The sequence below is a fragment of the Priapulus caudatus genome, unplaced genomic scaffold (assembly GCF_000485595.1).
Source record: "Priapulus caudatus unplaced genomic scaffold, Priapulus_caudatus-5.0.1 Scaffold802, whole genome shotgun sequence".
Classification (NCBI taxonomy): Eukaryota; Metazoa; Priapulida; class Priapulimorpha; order Priapulimorphida; family Priapulidae; genus Priapulus; species Priapulus caudatus.
This window is the reverse complement of record NW_014577863.1, coordinates 114842-132406: the sequence shown is the minus strand read 5'-3', so window position 1 is coordinate 132406 and position 17565 is coordinate 114842. Positions and strand designations below refer to the sequence as shown.

The following is a 17565-nucleotide window of genomic DNA, read 5'->3' as shown; positions in this document are numbered from 1 at the left end:
GACATGGGCACGGCCGCGAGAAAGAGAGCCGGTACATACCAACACAAGACAGCAGCAGCAGCAGCAGCAGCAGCAGCAGCAGCAGCAGCAGCAGTAAGAACAACAGTAAATAACATCGACCAACCAGTGCCGCAGGACGACTCGGAGGAGACCAGGAGATGATAAATATTGACAACGCTGAACAACAGTGAACAACAGTGAACAAATTGAACAACAATTGCTAGCAGACGATTCAGGGATGATACTGTAGTGATAAACAGTGACAAAACTAAACAACAGTAAACAACACTGAACAACCATTACCGGGAGGCGATTAGAGGAGGATGACGCGGTGACAAATATCGCCAACACTGAACAACATTGAACAACACTGAAAAACCATCATCGGGAGACGATTAGAGAAGGATGATGCCGTGGCATATATAGACAACACTTATGAACAACACTGAACATATATGAAAAACATTGAACAACACTGAACAATCACAGCATTGAGAGACGTAGCGATAAACATCGAAAATATTCGAGTCGGGCGAAAAGACTTCGGGTTTTCGCTGATGGATCTCGTCGTTTTAGCGATCGCTTTTCGTTTCATTCGTAAAGCCGCGCGACGACATTTAGACGGAGTTTGTAAACACGCCGTTAGGCCGCCGATGAAAGCTTCGCTCGCTCGGCGCGAAACCCGAGCCAGCCTTTTAGGCGCAGCTAGACACATGCACATATCTCTCGTTTTCTAAATTCTCCACGCACACGCACGCAGACGCGCACGCACCTACGCACGCATGCACTCACGCGCACACACACAAAAACAGACGTGCACGCACGTACGCACCGAGACACGCATGCGTGCACGCGCACACGCACACACACAAAACAGACGCGTGCACGCACGCAAGCACGTACTCACTCAGTGCATACTCATACGTACTAATATCAGGATCAAAATAACACGTAACGTATGATTTTACTTCTGCTATTACAAGTCAATTAATGAAGCGGTAATAACTAACATCTCCTCTCTTAGAGTGGTCACGAATTCAACAGATCCGATAAGATGCATCAATTAGGAAGCCATTCAAGCGTGGCCTAATCTTAACCGGGTAGCAAGCAACGCGGGCCGCATCTATGCTGCCCTCCTTGACACCGTCCGCCCCCGCAGCGACCCACTATGGCTGCCCTCACTCAGCATCCTCCCACCAACACTCCACATGATTTACGTGTGGCATGCATTACTAGGCTCTTTCATCCAGGTCACGAGTGAAGCCACGCAGCAGTGAGGACCGCCGGAGAGGAGGAAGAAAACGATGCCGGTGCGGGGGGAGGGGGGGACTCACGACGCGTAGCTCGAGACACAGACAGGCGGCCGCCCGGCCCGCCTTCCCGCTCGCTGGGAGAGCACTTGGCTCCGGCGGCGTATCGCCATGGCAATCTCGTCCCGTCCTAGATTGACGATCGCGTGCGGTAACGAGCGTCGCCGCCGGTCGCGGGATGCTGCCGATCTGAGCGTCGTCACGGCGATGCAAGAGTATCAAGAGAATCGCGAGAAGCGGCCCGGGTCAAGAGGGATGAGCGCGCGCGGAGGGAGCATTCACTCACTCGTCTCAGTGTGTGCGTGCGGCGGCATCTTGCCACGCGTGCGATTATCGGACGTACAGTAAAGAAAAACAAATACAGCTATCTCAGTTATCTCCACTCGCACATTCGACGGACGGTAGTAGCGATTCCCTAACGACCCCCTGCCCAGACAGTGTAGAGAAGGAGAGAGAGAAAGAGATAGAGAGAGAGAGAGAGAGATAGAGAGAGACAGAAAGAAAACGAGAGCGCGTGCCAAGTACAGTCTCGTTATCGAGTCTCTCACAGCTGAGAGAGAGTTGCTGCATCTCGCGAACATCGCTGGCCCGCGAACAAAACATCTGCGTGATGACGGATGGCGAGTCGAGAGTGTGCAGAGAACGTTCCTCTCTCCCTCAGCAACGCGATCGTGGTGTGCTTGCAGGGAAAGATCGCTCCATCAAAAGTATCGTTTCGGTCGACTTTTTGCCGCGCGTAAATGCACTGCCTCTGCCGATGCAACATCGGGGGTTGGGGGTGGGGTGGGTGGGGGGATGCTAACATTCCGTGTAGGAATATAAATACCATCTAAACATAATGTGGTAACACGATTGGACCGAGGGAGCTGTCGATGTCTGTCACATGGTAAAACAAGATGCCCCACCGTCACGGCATATGCAAACTTCACGAATACCACAAAAAATCCGACGGATGTTAAGAGATCACACGACTGTATGAATGTCTGGCTGTTTTTGATTATGTACACAATGAAATTAAATGTGCAATTCTATCGATATACAAATGGAGAAAGTTGTCTCTAGCCTTCTAAAGTAAGGTGCCATAGGGAAAAACATTTGTGGGTAGTCCTGTTTATGTGTAGATATAAACCCAAATATGCAGCTAGGACCTTCTAAAATAAGGTAGGCTCAGTACCTACGGTGGCAAAATGGTCAAGGTATACTAGGAATTAATGCAGAATATTACTCAGGGCCGATCCCGTGGCATATATAGGGATTGATGAACGACAGGTTAACTATAAAACTTGTGGGCCCTTCCAAATCAGACTATGGTAGTGAAAGTACTTGACTTACTAATTAGTACTCTAGGCATTTCACGCATTCACTAATAACCACACACTGACACAGTAAAAACGACAATGCTGGCACCACGGCGTTGATTACATGTAGTTTGTGACAATAAGCACCCTGCGTGAGCGTACAGATTAGCTTTACCATGACCCACTACTACTATGTACTGTCTAGCCCTACGGCTACTACTATAATATCACTGAACTCTGCCACGCTGTAAAGTTTATACTGACTAAAACACAACCTCATGGCATACCTCTTCTAGGGTAGGATTACATGATATAACATGTAGGGTACTTTAGTGAAAGTCCTACGCGCTACAGTACACTTAGCTCTAGTACTATAACCCGCGGATAGCTGCCGCAGCTATCCGCGGGCTATAGTATTAGCGCTACAGTACACTGTACAGTGTACTGACTACTGTAGTCTGTACTGACTAACTAGTCTCTGACTCTGTGCAATGCACTGTAAATGTAATCTGTATATATTTGTGGGAATGCCGAAATACAGAAACTAATGACGTACCGGTACTGTGTTCATTTCTAATAGTTACATGTATACAGTAAATGAACATATAATATAACCAATCATCTTACCATTGAAATGCAATGAGAAATCTCACACTGTTAAGTAATATGTACTCTCACTGTTTATGACAAACACTGATTTTAGTGATAAGCAAAACAACGGCAAACACAAACCTGAGAATCCTTCTACTTGCGACATCTTTCAGCAGGCTTGATTGAATCCACCACATAATAAGACCACGGGCTCACAGAATCTGCACATTACGGATCAAATTTTCACGCCTAGTAAACTTTTATTGCACTTTCCCTGTAGTTTATGCAAAGTTTTAATCCTCTACTCGGATGGCTGTTGGGTACTATGATGACGTCACGGAAACTGCGTAGTTGCGATTTCCTGCCGCAGCGTGATGCTACCTGCTACACATACTCTGCACACACGCACACGTACCATGGCGATGAACGTAAACAAATCGCTATGACTAGAGACGTAATACCCGTGGCTTTTCCCTTGCTACACGGGACAAACAACATATCAATGGATGAAAACTGACTTCAGCATGTGCTACAGCTTACAAAGAAGAACTGAACTAAAAACGTACGGCTAAAGGTTGAGCTATTCGGACGAAAACCAAGCCGAAGTTAGGGTGGCTATTTCACTCTTGGTCACTGACTGATTCTGAATCTCACATATGATATATAAATCTCACTCTCAATAAGGCTAAGCTTGTTCACTGTTCAGTCCAAGACACGAAATGAGCTCTCCTTTAGTAAGTCTCAAGAAAAGACAGTCATCTTTACCAATTAGGTAAGTTTTACTTGTAGTGAAAGATACTGTTACTACTACTAGTACTAGTAACTATAGAGTAGTAGTAGTACTATAGCCCGCGGATCGCTGCCGCAGGGCTATAGCACATTCTGCCATAGATGTAATCTAAGCAAATGGTCCAACTGATGTGACCAAAAATATATCCCCAAAACGTAAAATGATCGGGCTTTTTAACACTTATCTATCAACATGGACATCTCACCTATCTTTTTGAACACTTCCACAACTTTACACCAGGTATTTATGCTGTTATTCCTCAAAGTCTTAGCACTACTGGTGTTTTGTTTTCAAATGCGGTTGCTCTGCTTATGTGTGCACGCGTGACTCTTCAGTGCTAAGACTTTGAGGAATAACAGCATAAATACCTGGTGTAAAGTTGTGGAAGTGTTCAAAAAGATAGGTGAGATGTCCATGTTGATAGATAAGTGTTAAAAAGCCCGATCATTTTACGTTTTGGGGATAAATTTTTGGTCACATCAGTTGGACCATTTGCTTAGATTACATCTATGGCAGAATGTGCTATAGCCCTGCGGCAGCGATCCGCGGGCTATAGTACTAGAGCTATAGTACTACTACTAGTGATTATTGATTGATAAATCATGACAATTACGTGCAGGCAGCTGTCTACTTTTTAGAACCCCATTCCCCAGTTCAGTCGACACATAACTACGTGCACTGTGTCATTACGGATTGTGGGTCAGTAAAGTAGACTTGACCCTGTATGCTTGTGGCCGTACTTGCGTAACAACTGTAATATGTCTAATGGATCGTAGTACACTGCGATTACATGATTGTGTAGCGTTTCGTGTCTCCCGGCGACACCCGATGGCGCCACCGGTCGACACTTAGTGACTAGCACACAACCTTAGGTCTTTCACTCAGCTGTTGTGCCCGGAGGCGTTGAACGGGCAGTATCGTCGCCACCCGGACCCCGCTAGCCACTCGAGCGCCCCAGTGCTACTGCGCTCCCGCAATAACCTGTTCCGCCGTGTTCCGGTTCGGTGCGTCGTGGAGTTAGTTAACCATGCCAGACGAGGGGCGACACACACCACAGACACCACAACGGGGTAACCCCACCCCTGCCTGCCGGCCTTACGTTACGTTGAATAACAAGTGCATACCCAGCTAGGGTAAGCACAGAGGTTAAACAAATAGAATGAACTATGAACGCAGCCGGGCAAAGGCCTACAGTAACCGGCGGCCTCTTCTCCCGTGCAGCCGTGCACGACAGTTAATACTTCTCAATACCCGTACTCTAGTCTAGGAATATTAAACCAACCTATTTAATATTCGACTACTACTAGTACTGTATTATTTACTCGCCCCACAACAACAACAGGACAATACGACAGTGCCTACTCACCAATTAACCGACGCGCCTGTCTCTCTCACCCCTGAGGCAAGGCACACGCCAAACACCCGTGACCATACAGTACCTCGGGTACTCGTATGCTAACTGTCACCATACCCGCCACACACACAGCTCACAGGCCACTCCACACCATGCATAAGCACGGAGTGAACGCGACTACACATACTACCTGACGAGTCCTCCCTCACTCGGCTACCGGGACGAACTGAACTACAAGTTCTCCCTCAACCGATTCCCGAGCCGAACTGCGTACCGTGTCTCCACACGGCACTACCCTAGTTGTTCACACGGCCCGCGCCACTCACGGCCGCTAGAGGGGGTGGCTAACCCAACATAACTGCCCCAATGTAGGGACTCGACTATCTACATCGTTAATTGATGAGCCGGCAAAACACCACGAAAACGCACACTATAATAAACAGCAGACATCACAAATAATTATACAATCACAAACACGGATCACCCACACTCCGGTTCCCAGGGAGCCACCCTGCTAGGAACCCGAGGGTCCGGTGCCACCGCTACATAAGATAATCATAAGGATTGATAATCTTATATGATTGGAAAGTGATTGATAGTATTAGTAATGAAATTGTTACACTGTCATCACAGACAGCCGTATTTAAAAATGCTTTCAGTTTCATGCATGTGTGAAGTAATATTGCATGAATCAAAGATCAAGATTGGAAAATCGAATGCGTACAAAGTGGTTGTATCAATTATTTTATTAGGGATGGAAAGGGAAGAAACGTACCTTTTCGATCATGTAAACACACCATCTACCCGACTGGTAAATATAAATAAGTTTTTTTTGGCATGTTCAGAAACACATCATGTGATGCACTTCTCCTATGGTTATGGTTCCCATGCTATATATATATATGTTTTCCGTCATTTACCGAATCTGTGTTCCCAGTACCTGTCCTTTTACATCTCTTAGCCGAGACTGCAACAAGTCGCACAGCTCCTCAGATATCAAACACTGCCCCAAATACAAAGCCCAAAACTGCAGCAAGGGTAGGAGAAGTGATGGCGTTGGCAAGACAAGCAAGTGAACAAGGTAATCACAGTGTATATATACTAACGCTCATAGGGTCTATGTCCCCCAGGGTACTGCCGGAACGTACCCTGGTAACTATCTAGCTGATATGGTTAGGTTTAGGGTTAGAGTTAGAGTTAGGGTTAGGGAGTAGGCGTGGGCGACTCCCTAGACTCGTTAGTGGAGTAGACGAGGTACGGTCCGGCATATTAGATAGTAGTATTTAGTACCAGGGTACGTTCCGGCAGTACCCTGGGGGATATAGACCCTATCAGCTATACTAACGATGAGTTGCGTAGGAACTAGCTATTCCCACACATCATGCATGAACTTGCAGGCTTTTGTGCAGTATTCACATGGCTATGGATATAGATGTGCTAATATATATTGCATACAAAGGTGTGCATACATTCATTTCATGCATGTTTTATAAAGTTCCAAATGATATGCAACTGATGAAGGCCATGATGAAGAGGCTGGGAGAATTGGAATCCAGACTTCAATCTCAAAGTAGAGATATTGTAGAAAAGGTACTAACTAGTTTAAAACGCCTAGATATGTGTGTAATATGTGACAATACTGTCACATGAAATGAAAAGCACATGGAATGATACACACGTAGAATGTCAGTGCTTAATTGTTTTAGCTGAGTGTGCTTTGTCTAATATATAAAGAAAGAAGTCTGCGTATTTTGTTTTATTTTGCTATAAGCTGAATGTTGTAGTCAAGCTATGCAATGATGTTTGATTCTTAGTTTGTGCCAGTGCGCTATTACTTCATATTGTAGGATGCGAAAATCAATTCACTGGAAGAAAAAATAACGGCTGCAGGACGACCTAAAGGTATGTAGTTGATAAACATCGAATTGATAAGTGAATTCTACTTGGAAACTTGTAACATTCAGCGTTAATGTCAGCATTGATTTATATCGAACTCCTTTGTGTTAGTATTACGTTGATAAGTGAAGCCAGCATGGTGAGATTGAAGCAATGCACGCTACATCGCTGTGATTAATCGAAATGAAACACGACATATCGGCCGAAAAACTGACAGGTAAAATGACAGCTGGCAAGATCGAATGAGAGATTACCGGTGAAGCGTGTAAGAGAGACAGACAGACATGCAAGTATGCACACACTGTACACAGACATAGACATAGATAGATGACAAAACAGCAGCAGATAAGAAGCCAAACAGGCAGACATTGAGACAGACTCTAATATTGTCCCCGTGGCTTCACTTCTCACCGTCTATCATCCACAGCCTCTTCCTCGTCTAAAATCATCTCGGCTCTCGAGAAAAAGTGCGCCTTGCTACAACACCACGTGTCAGAGATGGAAGCGTTCCTTAATGACTACGGAATGATATGGGTGGGCGACGAGGCACACGACAGCACAGACGAAGAGGAGGAAGAGGAGGAGGAGGCAAAAAAGACACCTGTTCGTTGCCAGGGACGCCCCTGGAACCAAGGTAGGTGCAAGGGTTCGTCTGTAGTGAGTCTGTCTGGGTCAAACAGCCTTGCAATCGTGAAAGATTCATGCGCATTAGGATCCGTATGACTTATTCATGAGAGACGATCGCGGGCGGCCCCCCTCCCTCGATTACGAACTCATCAATGTTGCACGAACACGTTGCAGCATCGTCGGCGGGGACGGCGGCATTTCGAGTCGATTACGACCTCATCCTCCGCAACGTCGACGACCTGAACGTGTTGGCGGGCGACGGAGTGTCGAAGGTGCAGCAGACCGAGACCGGCAGCAACGATTCTAAGGTAAAGGTGGTGCGATGAACTTAATGAGTAGGCAGATGCGAGACTTAGGGTAGTGGGTGCTGAGACTTTACAGGTAGGCTGGTGCGCACTTAGGTTAGGTGGTGTGCCTACTTAGGGTAGTGGTGACGTCGACTTAGTAGGTGCGGTGCGAGCACTTAGGGGAGGTGGTGCGCGACTTAGGAGGTGGTGCGCGACTTAAGGGTAAGGTGGGTGCGCGACCTTAGGGTAGCGTGGGTGCGTAGACTTAAGGTCAGGTGGGTGCGCGATTCTTTAGGGTAACGGTGGGTGGCGAGACTATAATGTAGGCAGATTCTAGACTTTAGGGTAAGTTGGTGCGAGTACTTAGGTGGTGGGCGAGACTTAGGGTAACGATGGTGATGCGCGACCTTAGGGTTACGTGCGTGCGCGGACTTAACGGGTAGTGTGCGCCGACTTGGATAAGCAGATGCGCCGACCTTAGAGTTGCGAACTCTGGGGTAACGTGGGTGCCGGCGACTTAGGGAGGTGGGTGCGCGACGTTGGTCAGGTAGGGGTACGAGACTTATGGAAGGGCAGATGCGAGACTTAGGTAGGTGGGTTGCGAGACGTTATGGTCAGCAGATGCGAGACTTAGGTAGGTGGTGCGAGACTTAGGGTATGGTGCGAGACTTAGGGTAGGTGGGTGCGCGACTTAGGGTAGGTGGGGTGCGCGACTTAGGGGTAGGTGGGTCGCGACTTAGGGAAACGAGAATGCGCGACCTTAGGTAGGTGGGTGCGAGACATTAGGGTAGCGTGGTGCGCGACTTAGGGTAGGTGGCGCGACTTAGGGTAGGTGCGTGCGCGACTTTTAGGGTACTGGTGCCGCGACTTAGGTAGGCAGATCGAACTTAGGGTAGGCGGAGATGCGTGACTTTAGGTAGGTGGTGCCGAGACTTAAGGGTATGGTGGTCGAGACTTAGGTAAGGGGTGCGAGACTAGGTAGGCTGATGCGAGAACTGTAAGTGTAGGTTGGTGCGCAAACTTTAGGGTAGTGGGTGCGAAATAGGGTAGGTGTTCGAGACTTAGGTACGGGCAGGTACTGCGCGACTTTAGGGTAGGTGGGCGCGCGACTTTAGGGTATGGCCAGAAATGCGCGACTTAGGAGTGGGTGCGGCGAACTTAGGCTAGCAGATGCGCGACTTAGGTAGGGGTGCGCGAGCATTAGTATGTGGTGTGCGAGACTTAGGGTAGGCAGAATGCGCGACTTAGGTAAGGTTGGCGGCGGACTTAGGTATGCGCAGATCGGCGACTTAGGGTACTGTCGCGCTGGACTTACGGGTAGGCCAGGATGCGGCGAGCTTTAAGGTAGGTGGGTGTCGCGACTAGGGTAGGTGGGTGCGACGACTAGGGAGGTGGTGCTGAGACTGTAAGCTGTAGGGGGGTGCGAGACGGTAGGTAGGTGGCGTGCGAGACTTAGGGTAGCAGATGCGCTGATTCTTAAGGAGGTGGCGTGCAGGACTTAGGCTAGTTGGGGTTGCGCGATCTTAGGGTAGTGGGTTGCGAGACGTTAGGTCAGGACAGATGCGCGACTAGGGGTAGGTGCTGCGCGACTTACGGTAGGTGGTGCAGACTAGGGTAGGCTGGGTGCGAGCTTAGGGTATGGGTGTCGACTTAGTGGCTAGGTGGAGTGCGAGACTTCGGGTAGGTGGTGCGCGACTTAGGGAGGTGGTGCGCGAACTTAGGGTAGGTGGGTGCGAGACTTAGGGTAGGTGGGTGCGCGACTTAGGGTAGGTGGGTGCGAGACTTAGGGTAGGTGGGTGCGCGACTTAGGGTAGGTGGGTCGCCGACTTACGCGTAGGCAGATGCCGCGAACTCTGAGGGTATGAGTGTCTCGAAACTTAGGGATAGGTGTGTGCGAGACTGTAATAGTTAGGTGGATGCGCGAACTAGGGTACGGTGGTGCAGACTTTAAGTAGTGGGTGCGGCGACATTAGGTAGTGGGTGCGCTCTTAAGGGGATAGTGGTGGTGCGAGACTTAAGTAGCCAGAATGCGCAAGACTTAGGGTAGTTGGGGCGCGACTTAGGGTAGGGGGTGCGGCGACTTATGGTAGGACAGACGATTGCGTCGACTATAGGGTAAGGTGGTTGCCCGAACTTAGGGTACGGTGGTGCGCGAGCTCGGGTAAGGGTGGTTGCGGCGACTTAGGGTAGTGGTGCGGAGACCTTTAAGGTAGGTGGGTGTCGAGACTTTAGGCGGTAGGTGGGTGCGCGATCTTAGCGGTAGGTGGGGGGCGAGACTTAGGTAGGTGGTGCGCGACTTAGGTTAGCAAGATGCGCTAGCTTAGGGAGTGGGTGCGGCACTTTAGGGTAGGTGGCGCCGATCTTAGGTAGGTGGGGCCGAGAACTTAGGTAGGTGGTGCAGACTTATGCGTATGGCAGATCGCGACTGTAGGGTAGGGCAGATGCCCGAACTTGGGTAGAGTGGGTGCGCGACTTAGGTAGGCAGAGTGTCGCGACTTAGGGTTAGGCAGATGCGGCTGAGTCTATGGGTAGGTGCGGTGCTGCCGACTTAGGGTAGGTTGGGTGCGCTGACTGAGGGTAGGTGGTCGGAGACCTTAGGTAGCTGGGTGCGAGAACTTAGGTCAGGTGGCGCGAGCACAGGCGAGGCAGATTGCCGCGACTTAGGGTTAGGTGCGTGCGAGACTTAGGGCTAGGGCAGATGCGCAACTTAGGGTATGTGCGCCGCGACTTAGGGTACGGCAGATGCGCCGGACGCTAGGTAGGTGGGTGCGCGACTTAGGGTAGGTGGGTGCGCGACTTAGGGTAGGCAGATGCGCGACTTAGGGTAGGTGGGCGCGCGACTTAGGGTAGGCAGATGCGCGACTTAGGGTAGTGGGTGCGACTAGGTAGTGGGTGCGTGAGAACTTAGTAGCCAATAATTTGCGCGACTTAGGGTAGGTGGGTGCGCGACTTAGGGTAGGTGGGTGCGAGACTTAGGGTAGCGTTGGTGGGCGCGACCGTAGGTACGGTGGGTGCGCAGACTTTATGGGTAAGGTGGTGTGCGCGACTTAGGGTAAGGGTTCGCCGACTAGGGTAAGGTGGGTGCGAGACGTTGTAGGAGGTGTCGCAACTTAGGGTAGGTGGCGCCGCGAACTTAGTGTAATGGTGGGTGTTGAGACCTTAGGGTTAGGTGGGCGCGCAACTATGGGGTTTTAGGTGGGTTGCGAAGAACTTAAGGTAGGTGGGGCGCGCGACCTTTAGGGTAGGGGGTGCGAGACTTGAAGTAGGTGGGTGCGCGACATTAGGGTAGGTGGTGCGAAGACATTAGGGTAGGATGGTGCGCGACTTTAGGTTAGCAGATCGCGATCTTGGTAGGTGGGCCGCGACTTAGAGTAGGTGGGCGCCGCGACTTAGGTAGTGGGTGCGAGACTTAGGCGATAGGTTGGGTGCGAGACTTAGGTAGGATGGGACTGCGCAGTTATGGGTACGTGGGTGCGGACTTAGGGAGGTGGGTGCAGACTTAGGGTAACAGATGCGCGACTTAAGGTAGGTGGTGCGGACTTAGGGTAAGTGGTGCGCGACTTAGGTACGGCAGATGCGGCGACTTAGTGTAGTGGTGGGTGCGCGACTAAGGGTGGTGGGCGCCGAGCTGTAAGGGTAGGTGGGTGCGGCGAAACTAGGGTAAGGTCAGATCCGAGCTTAGGGTATGGCTGGGGCGCGACTTAGGGTATGGTGGGGTGCGCGACTTAAGGGTTAGGGGTGGCGCGATCTTATGGGTAGGTGGTGGCGCGGACTTAGGGTCTAGGTGGGCTGCTGCGAGCTTAGGGTAGGGTCAGAATGCGCGACATTAGGTAGGTGGGATGCGCGACTTAAGGGTAGGTGGGCGCGCGAACTTAGGGTAGGTGGGTGCGCGACTTAGGGTAGGCAGATGCGCGACTTAGGGTAGGTGGGTGCGAGACTTAGGGTAGGTGGGTGCGCGACTTAGGGTAGGCAGATGCGCGACTTAGGGTAGGTGGGTGCGCGACTTAGGTAGGTGGTTCGAGACTTAGGGTTAGGCAGATGCGGCGACTTAGGTAGGGGTTGCGCGACGTAGGGTAGGGGGTGGCGAGACTTAAGGTAGCGTGGTGCGCCGACTTAGGGTCAGGCAGGATGCGCTGACTTGGGTAGTGTGGCTGCGCCGGTACTTAGGTTGTCAGGTGGGTGCGAGACTTAGGGTAGGTGGGTGCGCGACTTAGGGTAGGCAGATGCGCGACTTAGTAGGTGGGTTGCGCGACTTAGGAGTGGGCGCGGCCGAGCTTAGGGTAGGTTGGGTGCGAGAAGCTTTATGTAGCCGAATGCGCGTACTTTAGGTAAGGTGGGTGCCGCGACTTAGGGAGGTGGTGCGCGACTCAGGTGTAGGTGGGTGCGCGACTTAGTGGTTAGGCAGATGCGCGACTTAGGCGTATGTGGCGCGCGACCTTAGCCGTTACGCAGATGCGCGACTAGGTATGGTGGGTGCGCGACTTAGGGTAGGTGGGTGCGAGACTTAGGTAGGTGGGTGCCGACTTAGGGGGTAGGGTGGGTGCGCGACTTAGGGTAGTTCAGATTGCCGGACTTAGGGTAGGTGGTGCGCGATCTTAAGGAGGTGGTCTGCGCTCGACTATAGGGGTAGGTGGGATCGCGACTTTTAGGGTAGTGTGCGCGACTCTAGGGTAGAGGTCGGTGCGCGACTTAGGGTTAGGGGGCAGAGTGCGCGACTTAGGGTAGGTCGGTGGCGGCGACGTAGGGGGTAGGTGTGTGCGGAGCTTAAGGTAGGTGGCGTGCGCGACTTTAGGGTAGGCAGATGACGCGGACTTAGGGTGAGGTGGGTTGGCGCGGACTTAGGGTAGGTGGGCGCGGCCGACTTACGGGCTAAGGTGTGGTGCGAGACTTTAGGGTAGCAGATGCGCGCACTTAGGGTAGGTTGGGTGCGCGACTAGGGTAGGTTGGTGTGCGCGACTTTAGGTAGGTGGTGCGCGAACTTAGCGGGTAGGCAGATGCGTTGCGACTTAGGTAGCTGGGCGTCTGCGACTTAGTTAGTGCAGACCGTCGCGACTTAGGAGTAGGTGGGTTGCGCGACTTAGGGTAAAGTTGAGGCGAGACTATAAGTAAGGGTGGTGCTGCGACTTAGGGTAGGTGGGTGCGCGACTTAGGGTAGGCAGAAATTCGCCGACTGTAGGGTAGGGGGTGCTGCGACTTACAGGTAAGGTGGTGCGTCGTACTTAGGGTAGGTGGGTGGCGCGGACTTAGGTAGGGTTGGTGCGGCGACCTTAGTCAGGTTTGGTAGCGCGACTTAGGTAGTGGGTGCGCCGACTAGGGTAGGTGGGTGCGCGACTTAGGGTAGGTGGGTGCGAGACTTTAGGGTAGGTGGGTGCGCGACTTAGGGTACGGTGGTGCGCTGACTTAGGGTAAGGTGGGTGTGCGACTTAGGTAGGCAGAGTGCGTACTGAGGGTAGGTGGTGCGGCGACTAGGATAGTGGGTGCGAGACTTAAGTAGGTGGGTGCGCGCGACTTAGGTAGGCAGATGCGCGACTAGGGTAGGTGGTTCGCGACTAAGGGTAGGTGGGATGCGCGACTTAACGGTAGGCAGATTCGCCCGACTCGGTAGGTGGGTGCGCGATCTTAGGTAGGTGGTGCGGCGACTTTAGGGTAGCAGAATGCGAGACTTAGGTAATGCTGGCTGCGAAGACTTAGGATGGTGGTGCGCGACTTCAGGTAGGTGGGATGCGGCCTGACTAGGGTAGTGGGTGCGCCGACTTCGGGGTAGGTGGGTGCGCGACTTAGGGTAGGTGGGTGCGCGACTTAGGGTAGGTGGGTGCGCGACTTAGGGTAGGCAGACCGACTTAGGTAAGGGGTGCGCGACTTCAGGGTAGGGGGTGCGCCGACTTAGGGTAGGCAGATGCCGCTGACTTAGGTAGGTGGGTGCGCTATCTTAGGGGTAGGTGGGTGCGCGACTTAGGTGGTGTGCGACGACCTTAGTGGTCGTGGTGCGAGACTTAAGGTAGGGGGTAGCGAGACTTAAGGGTAGTGGGAGTGCGACTCTAGGACAAACCCAGCAGGCGCAGACCGGCGCGACCAATTGACGATTCCCACAGCTAGACCTGCCTATGAAAACTGAGGACCTAAAATTTTGGAAAATACTCTTTTGGAAGACTCTCGTTTAGAATTGGAGAAAAAGCTACTGGCAAACGTCGCGCGGGGCGGGGGGGGGGTTTGTCGAAAGAATTTTCGAGTTCACGCAAGAAAATGAAGTGAAGAACCCTGTATGCGAGAAATAGCAGCTTGGGTATTTGCTTTCCGATCCAGCTTGCATCCCTATGGGCGGAAGGAGAAAGACAAAAGAGAAAGATGAGAAGATGAAAGAAGCGAAGACGAGAAGGAAGAGAGAATAAAAGAGCGCGAATCTTTCTGCCTGGCGCATCTGAATGATCCGATCAATGCGTTCACCAATTCTCTCTCCGGGGTTCCAGGTTCCGGATCCGATTCCGCTAACGCTGTTCGCGAACGCATCCTGATGTCTCTGGACCATTCCGGAGCGTCGACGAGGCGAGCACGCGGGGGTGCCTGCAGGACCTCATGGACGGATACTTCCCGATGGAACTCCAGGCCGCATATCCCGATGGCGTGCCGATCAAGGTGAGGTGATCCTGATCCTTAATCACAATCCAAATGTGTGTCCATGATCGCTATTATCACTATAATGCCTAATCTGTATATCCTGATCTCTGATCGCAACTTGATCTCTAATCCGATGATCCTATATCGCTGAAGTACCTGATCCCTAATCCTGATCTTGATTCTGATCCTGATCCTGATCATAATCCTGATCATAATCCTGATCCTGATCCTAATCCTGATCCTAATCCTGATCCTAATCCTGATCCTAATCCTGATCCTGATCATAATCCTGATCCTGATCCTGATCCTGATCCTAATCCTGATCCTAATTCTGATCCTAATCCTGATCCTAATCCTGATCCTGATCATAATCCTGATCATAATACTGATCCACGCACGCACGCACGCACGCACGCACGCACATGTACAAAGGTAGTGGGTCGTGGCTTCATACTCTCCCGTGTGTGTCGGGTTGCGTATGCGATGGAATAGAAAGGAGAGATGAATCTAAGGATTATTGCAGCGTAGCATCATAGGATTGTTGCGAACGTGTGATGTTCCTTACTAGGTGACCGACAGACGCCACACGGTGTTCAAGGAGCGACAGCGGAACGCTGCCTTTCCCGGCGAGGGACAGGTGCTGTCCCCTGTGAAACCTCCAAAATGGACTCCACTAGAATGCGTGGGGGAAACAAGCGAACTGCCGAGTAAGTCGCCAAACGAAAACTCGTGTAATATATACGATCGTACTTGTAGTTAAAGGGATACTAGACTTTAGGATTTTACTGCATACAACTGTACTTACTGTATAACAAATCGTCTATACCCACACGTATTTGTTACCAGATACCTAATTTAATTGTTATAATTAATTATACATCAACACTACGAAATTGGAACGGCGCCATTAACACCCGCGACCGTGCTGCCACCCTGAAAAAGTTGCGCATTCCCAATACCAATACATATATATATATTATTATATTCCCAATTATCTACTTCTGATATTATATATATATATATATATATATACACATATATAATACATGGAAAATCGTAATGAAATTCACACAACGTTTATTTATACGTGCCGGTACACTCGTGTGTCATTCCGAGTTGCAGCTTTTTCTTCAATTCCAGGAAATAGTTTTGCTGTCGCTCGATCTCTCATACCAGCGGTGCCCACCCACTACATATTTAATAATGAACATGCCCCTTGCGGCTGAAACAATCGTGCACTCCTCCGGCCCCCACCCGTACTTCAATCAATGCCGCCCCAGCCAGCAGGCACGTACGCAGCCACGCCGTGCACAGCCACAGACGTGGGTAACACGTGTTGTGGGCAGCTTTTTTTTGGCGATGTTCGAAAATATAACGTAAGGATGTTGTGCGATAGCGCCCTTGCTCAAAGGATGTTATTACATAACTAGAAATCTTTCAGTTGTCCGATCAGGCAACTAGCCAAGAGAATAACTTGTACGACATAGACTTTCGCTTGTCCCGGGCAATCAGACAACCGTTAGTGTCGAGGGCTGTTAACACTGGGTTTCAACCTTGGGATGTGTTGTCCAACATGTTGACTTGACTTTAATCGACTTAACTTAACTTAACACTGGGTTTTACCCTCGGGATATGTGCTCTTGCAGGACCTAGGCTCACGGCCGAGCAGTTCTGTGACAGGCTGCCACGCACGGTCGTCAAGGACGGCAAGGTCATTGACATACGGTCGGCCATCTTGGAGCAGGTGAGACCGAACGCGGCGGACGGGAGGTTCACCGTCGTCGAGACGCCCATCGTCACGGAGATGAAACAACGGTACGCGCACGCTCGCTGACGTCGTCACCGCACGAACCTGGCGGCTGCCCACCTGCCCTGTCGTCTGCTTGCTTGCACATCTGTCTGCCCCACTTACAACTCATCTGCCCGCCTGTCGGTTCGCCTGCTGGACATATCATATCCCTGCAGGATTGCACCACACGCACCGTGAGGCCGCCAGTGTAAAGATGTTTTATAATAGAAGTAGGAATGGTAGTGTTGTTAGCGGTAGTGCTAGTGGTAGTGGTAGTGGTAGTGGTAGTGGTAGTGGTAGTGGTAGTGGTAGTGGTAGTGGTAGTGGTAGTGGTAATGGTAGTGGTAGTGGTAATGGTAGCGGTAGTGGTAATAGTAGTGGTAGTAGTAGTGGTAGTGGTAGTGGTAGTGGTAGTGGTAGTGGTAGTGGTAGTGGTAGTGGTAATAATACTGGGAGTCCTAGTGGTAGTACTAATGGTAGTGGAAATGTTAGTGGTCCTGTTAGCGTGAGTGGATGTACGTGGTAATGGTAGTGGTATTTGTCGTGGTAGTGGTAATAGCAGTAAAATGTGTAATTTTTAAGCATGGAGCATGACATTACTCAAACATTGTGACATTAAAGATATAATCATTGATCCTTGACAATTGCATCGAACAGAAGTCTAGCTATAATCAAGTGTTGCAACGTAATGGAAAGCCATTACAGAAAACTGCTGCAGCAAACATTCAAGAATATACACGGGATCACGTTAGCATATATCACCTTCCAGAAAGTTGGTGACGTTTATCGTTATGTTTGTCAGGGTGACGTCGGCCGGTGGCGGGAGCAGGACGGCGGGCAGTGCCGGGCAGCCGCTGACCACGCTGCGAGTGAGGTCGGAGCGAGGCAACGAGACGTACATCGTCAAGATGTTCCCCGGTGACACCGTGGGACAGCTGCGACGCCACCTCGACGCACAGAGGTACGAACGCACGCTGGTGGCGGGGGGAGGGGGGTCGCACGGTGACG

The 17565-nt window shown here is 50.9% G+C and overlaps 1 protein-coding gene across 1 annotated transcript in view; it reads left to right on the top strand.

The window, feature by feature from the left end:
• The first annotated feature begins 3629 nt into the window (after positions 1–3629).
• LOC106813632 (UBX domain-containing protein 11-like) overlaps positions 3630–17565 on the top strand; it is a 15209-nt gene continuing 1273 nt past the window's right edge. Inside the window, exons 1-11 of the mRNA XM_014817815.1 lie at positions 3630–3971; positions 6096–6154; positions 6305–6424; positions 6839–6933; positions 7191–7245; positions 7667–7873; positions 8041–8174; positions 14658–14786; positions 15337–15475; positions 16415–16583; positions 17360–17518. Of these exons, the coding sequence (XP_014673301.1) occupies positions 3919–3971; positions 6096–6154; positions 6305–6424; positions 6839–6933; positions 7191–7245; positions 7667–7873; positions 8041–8174; positions 14658–14786; positions 15337–15475; positions 16415–16583; positions 17360–17518 (1319 nt within the window). The 5' untranslated portion in view covers positions 3630–3918. The remainder of the gene's footprint in view (positions 3972–6095; positions 6155–6304; positions 6425–6838; positions 6934–7190; positions 7246–7666; positions 7874–8040; positions 8175–14657; positions 14787–15336; positions 15476–16414; positions 16584–17359; positions 17519–17565) is intronic.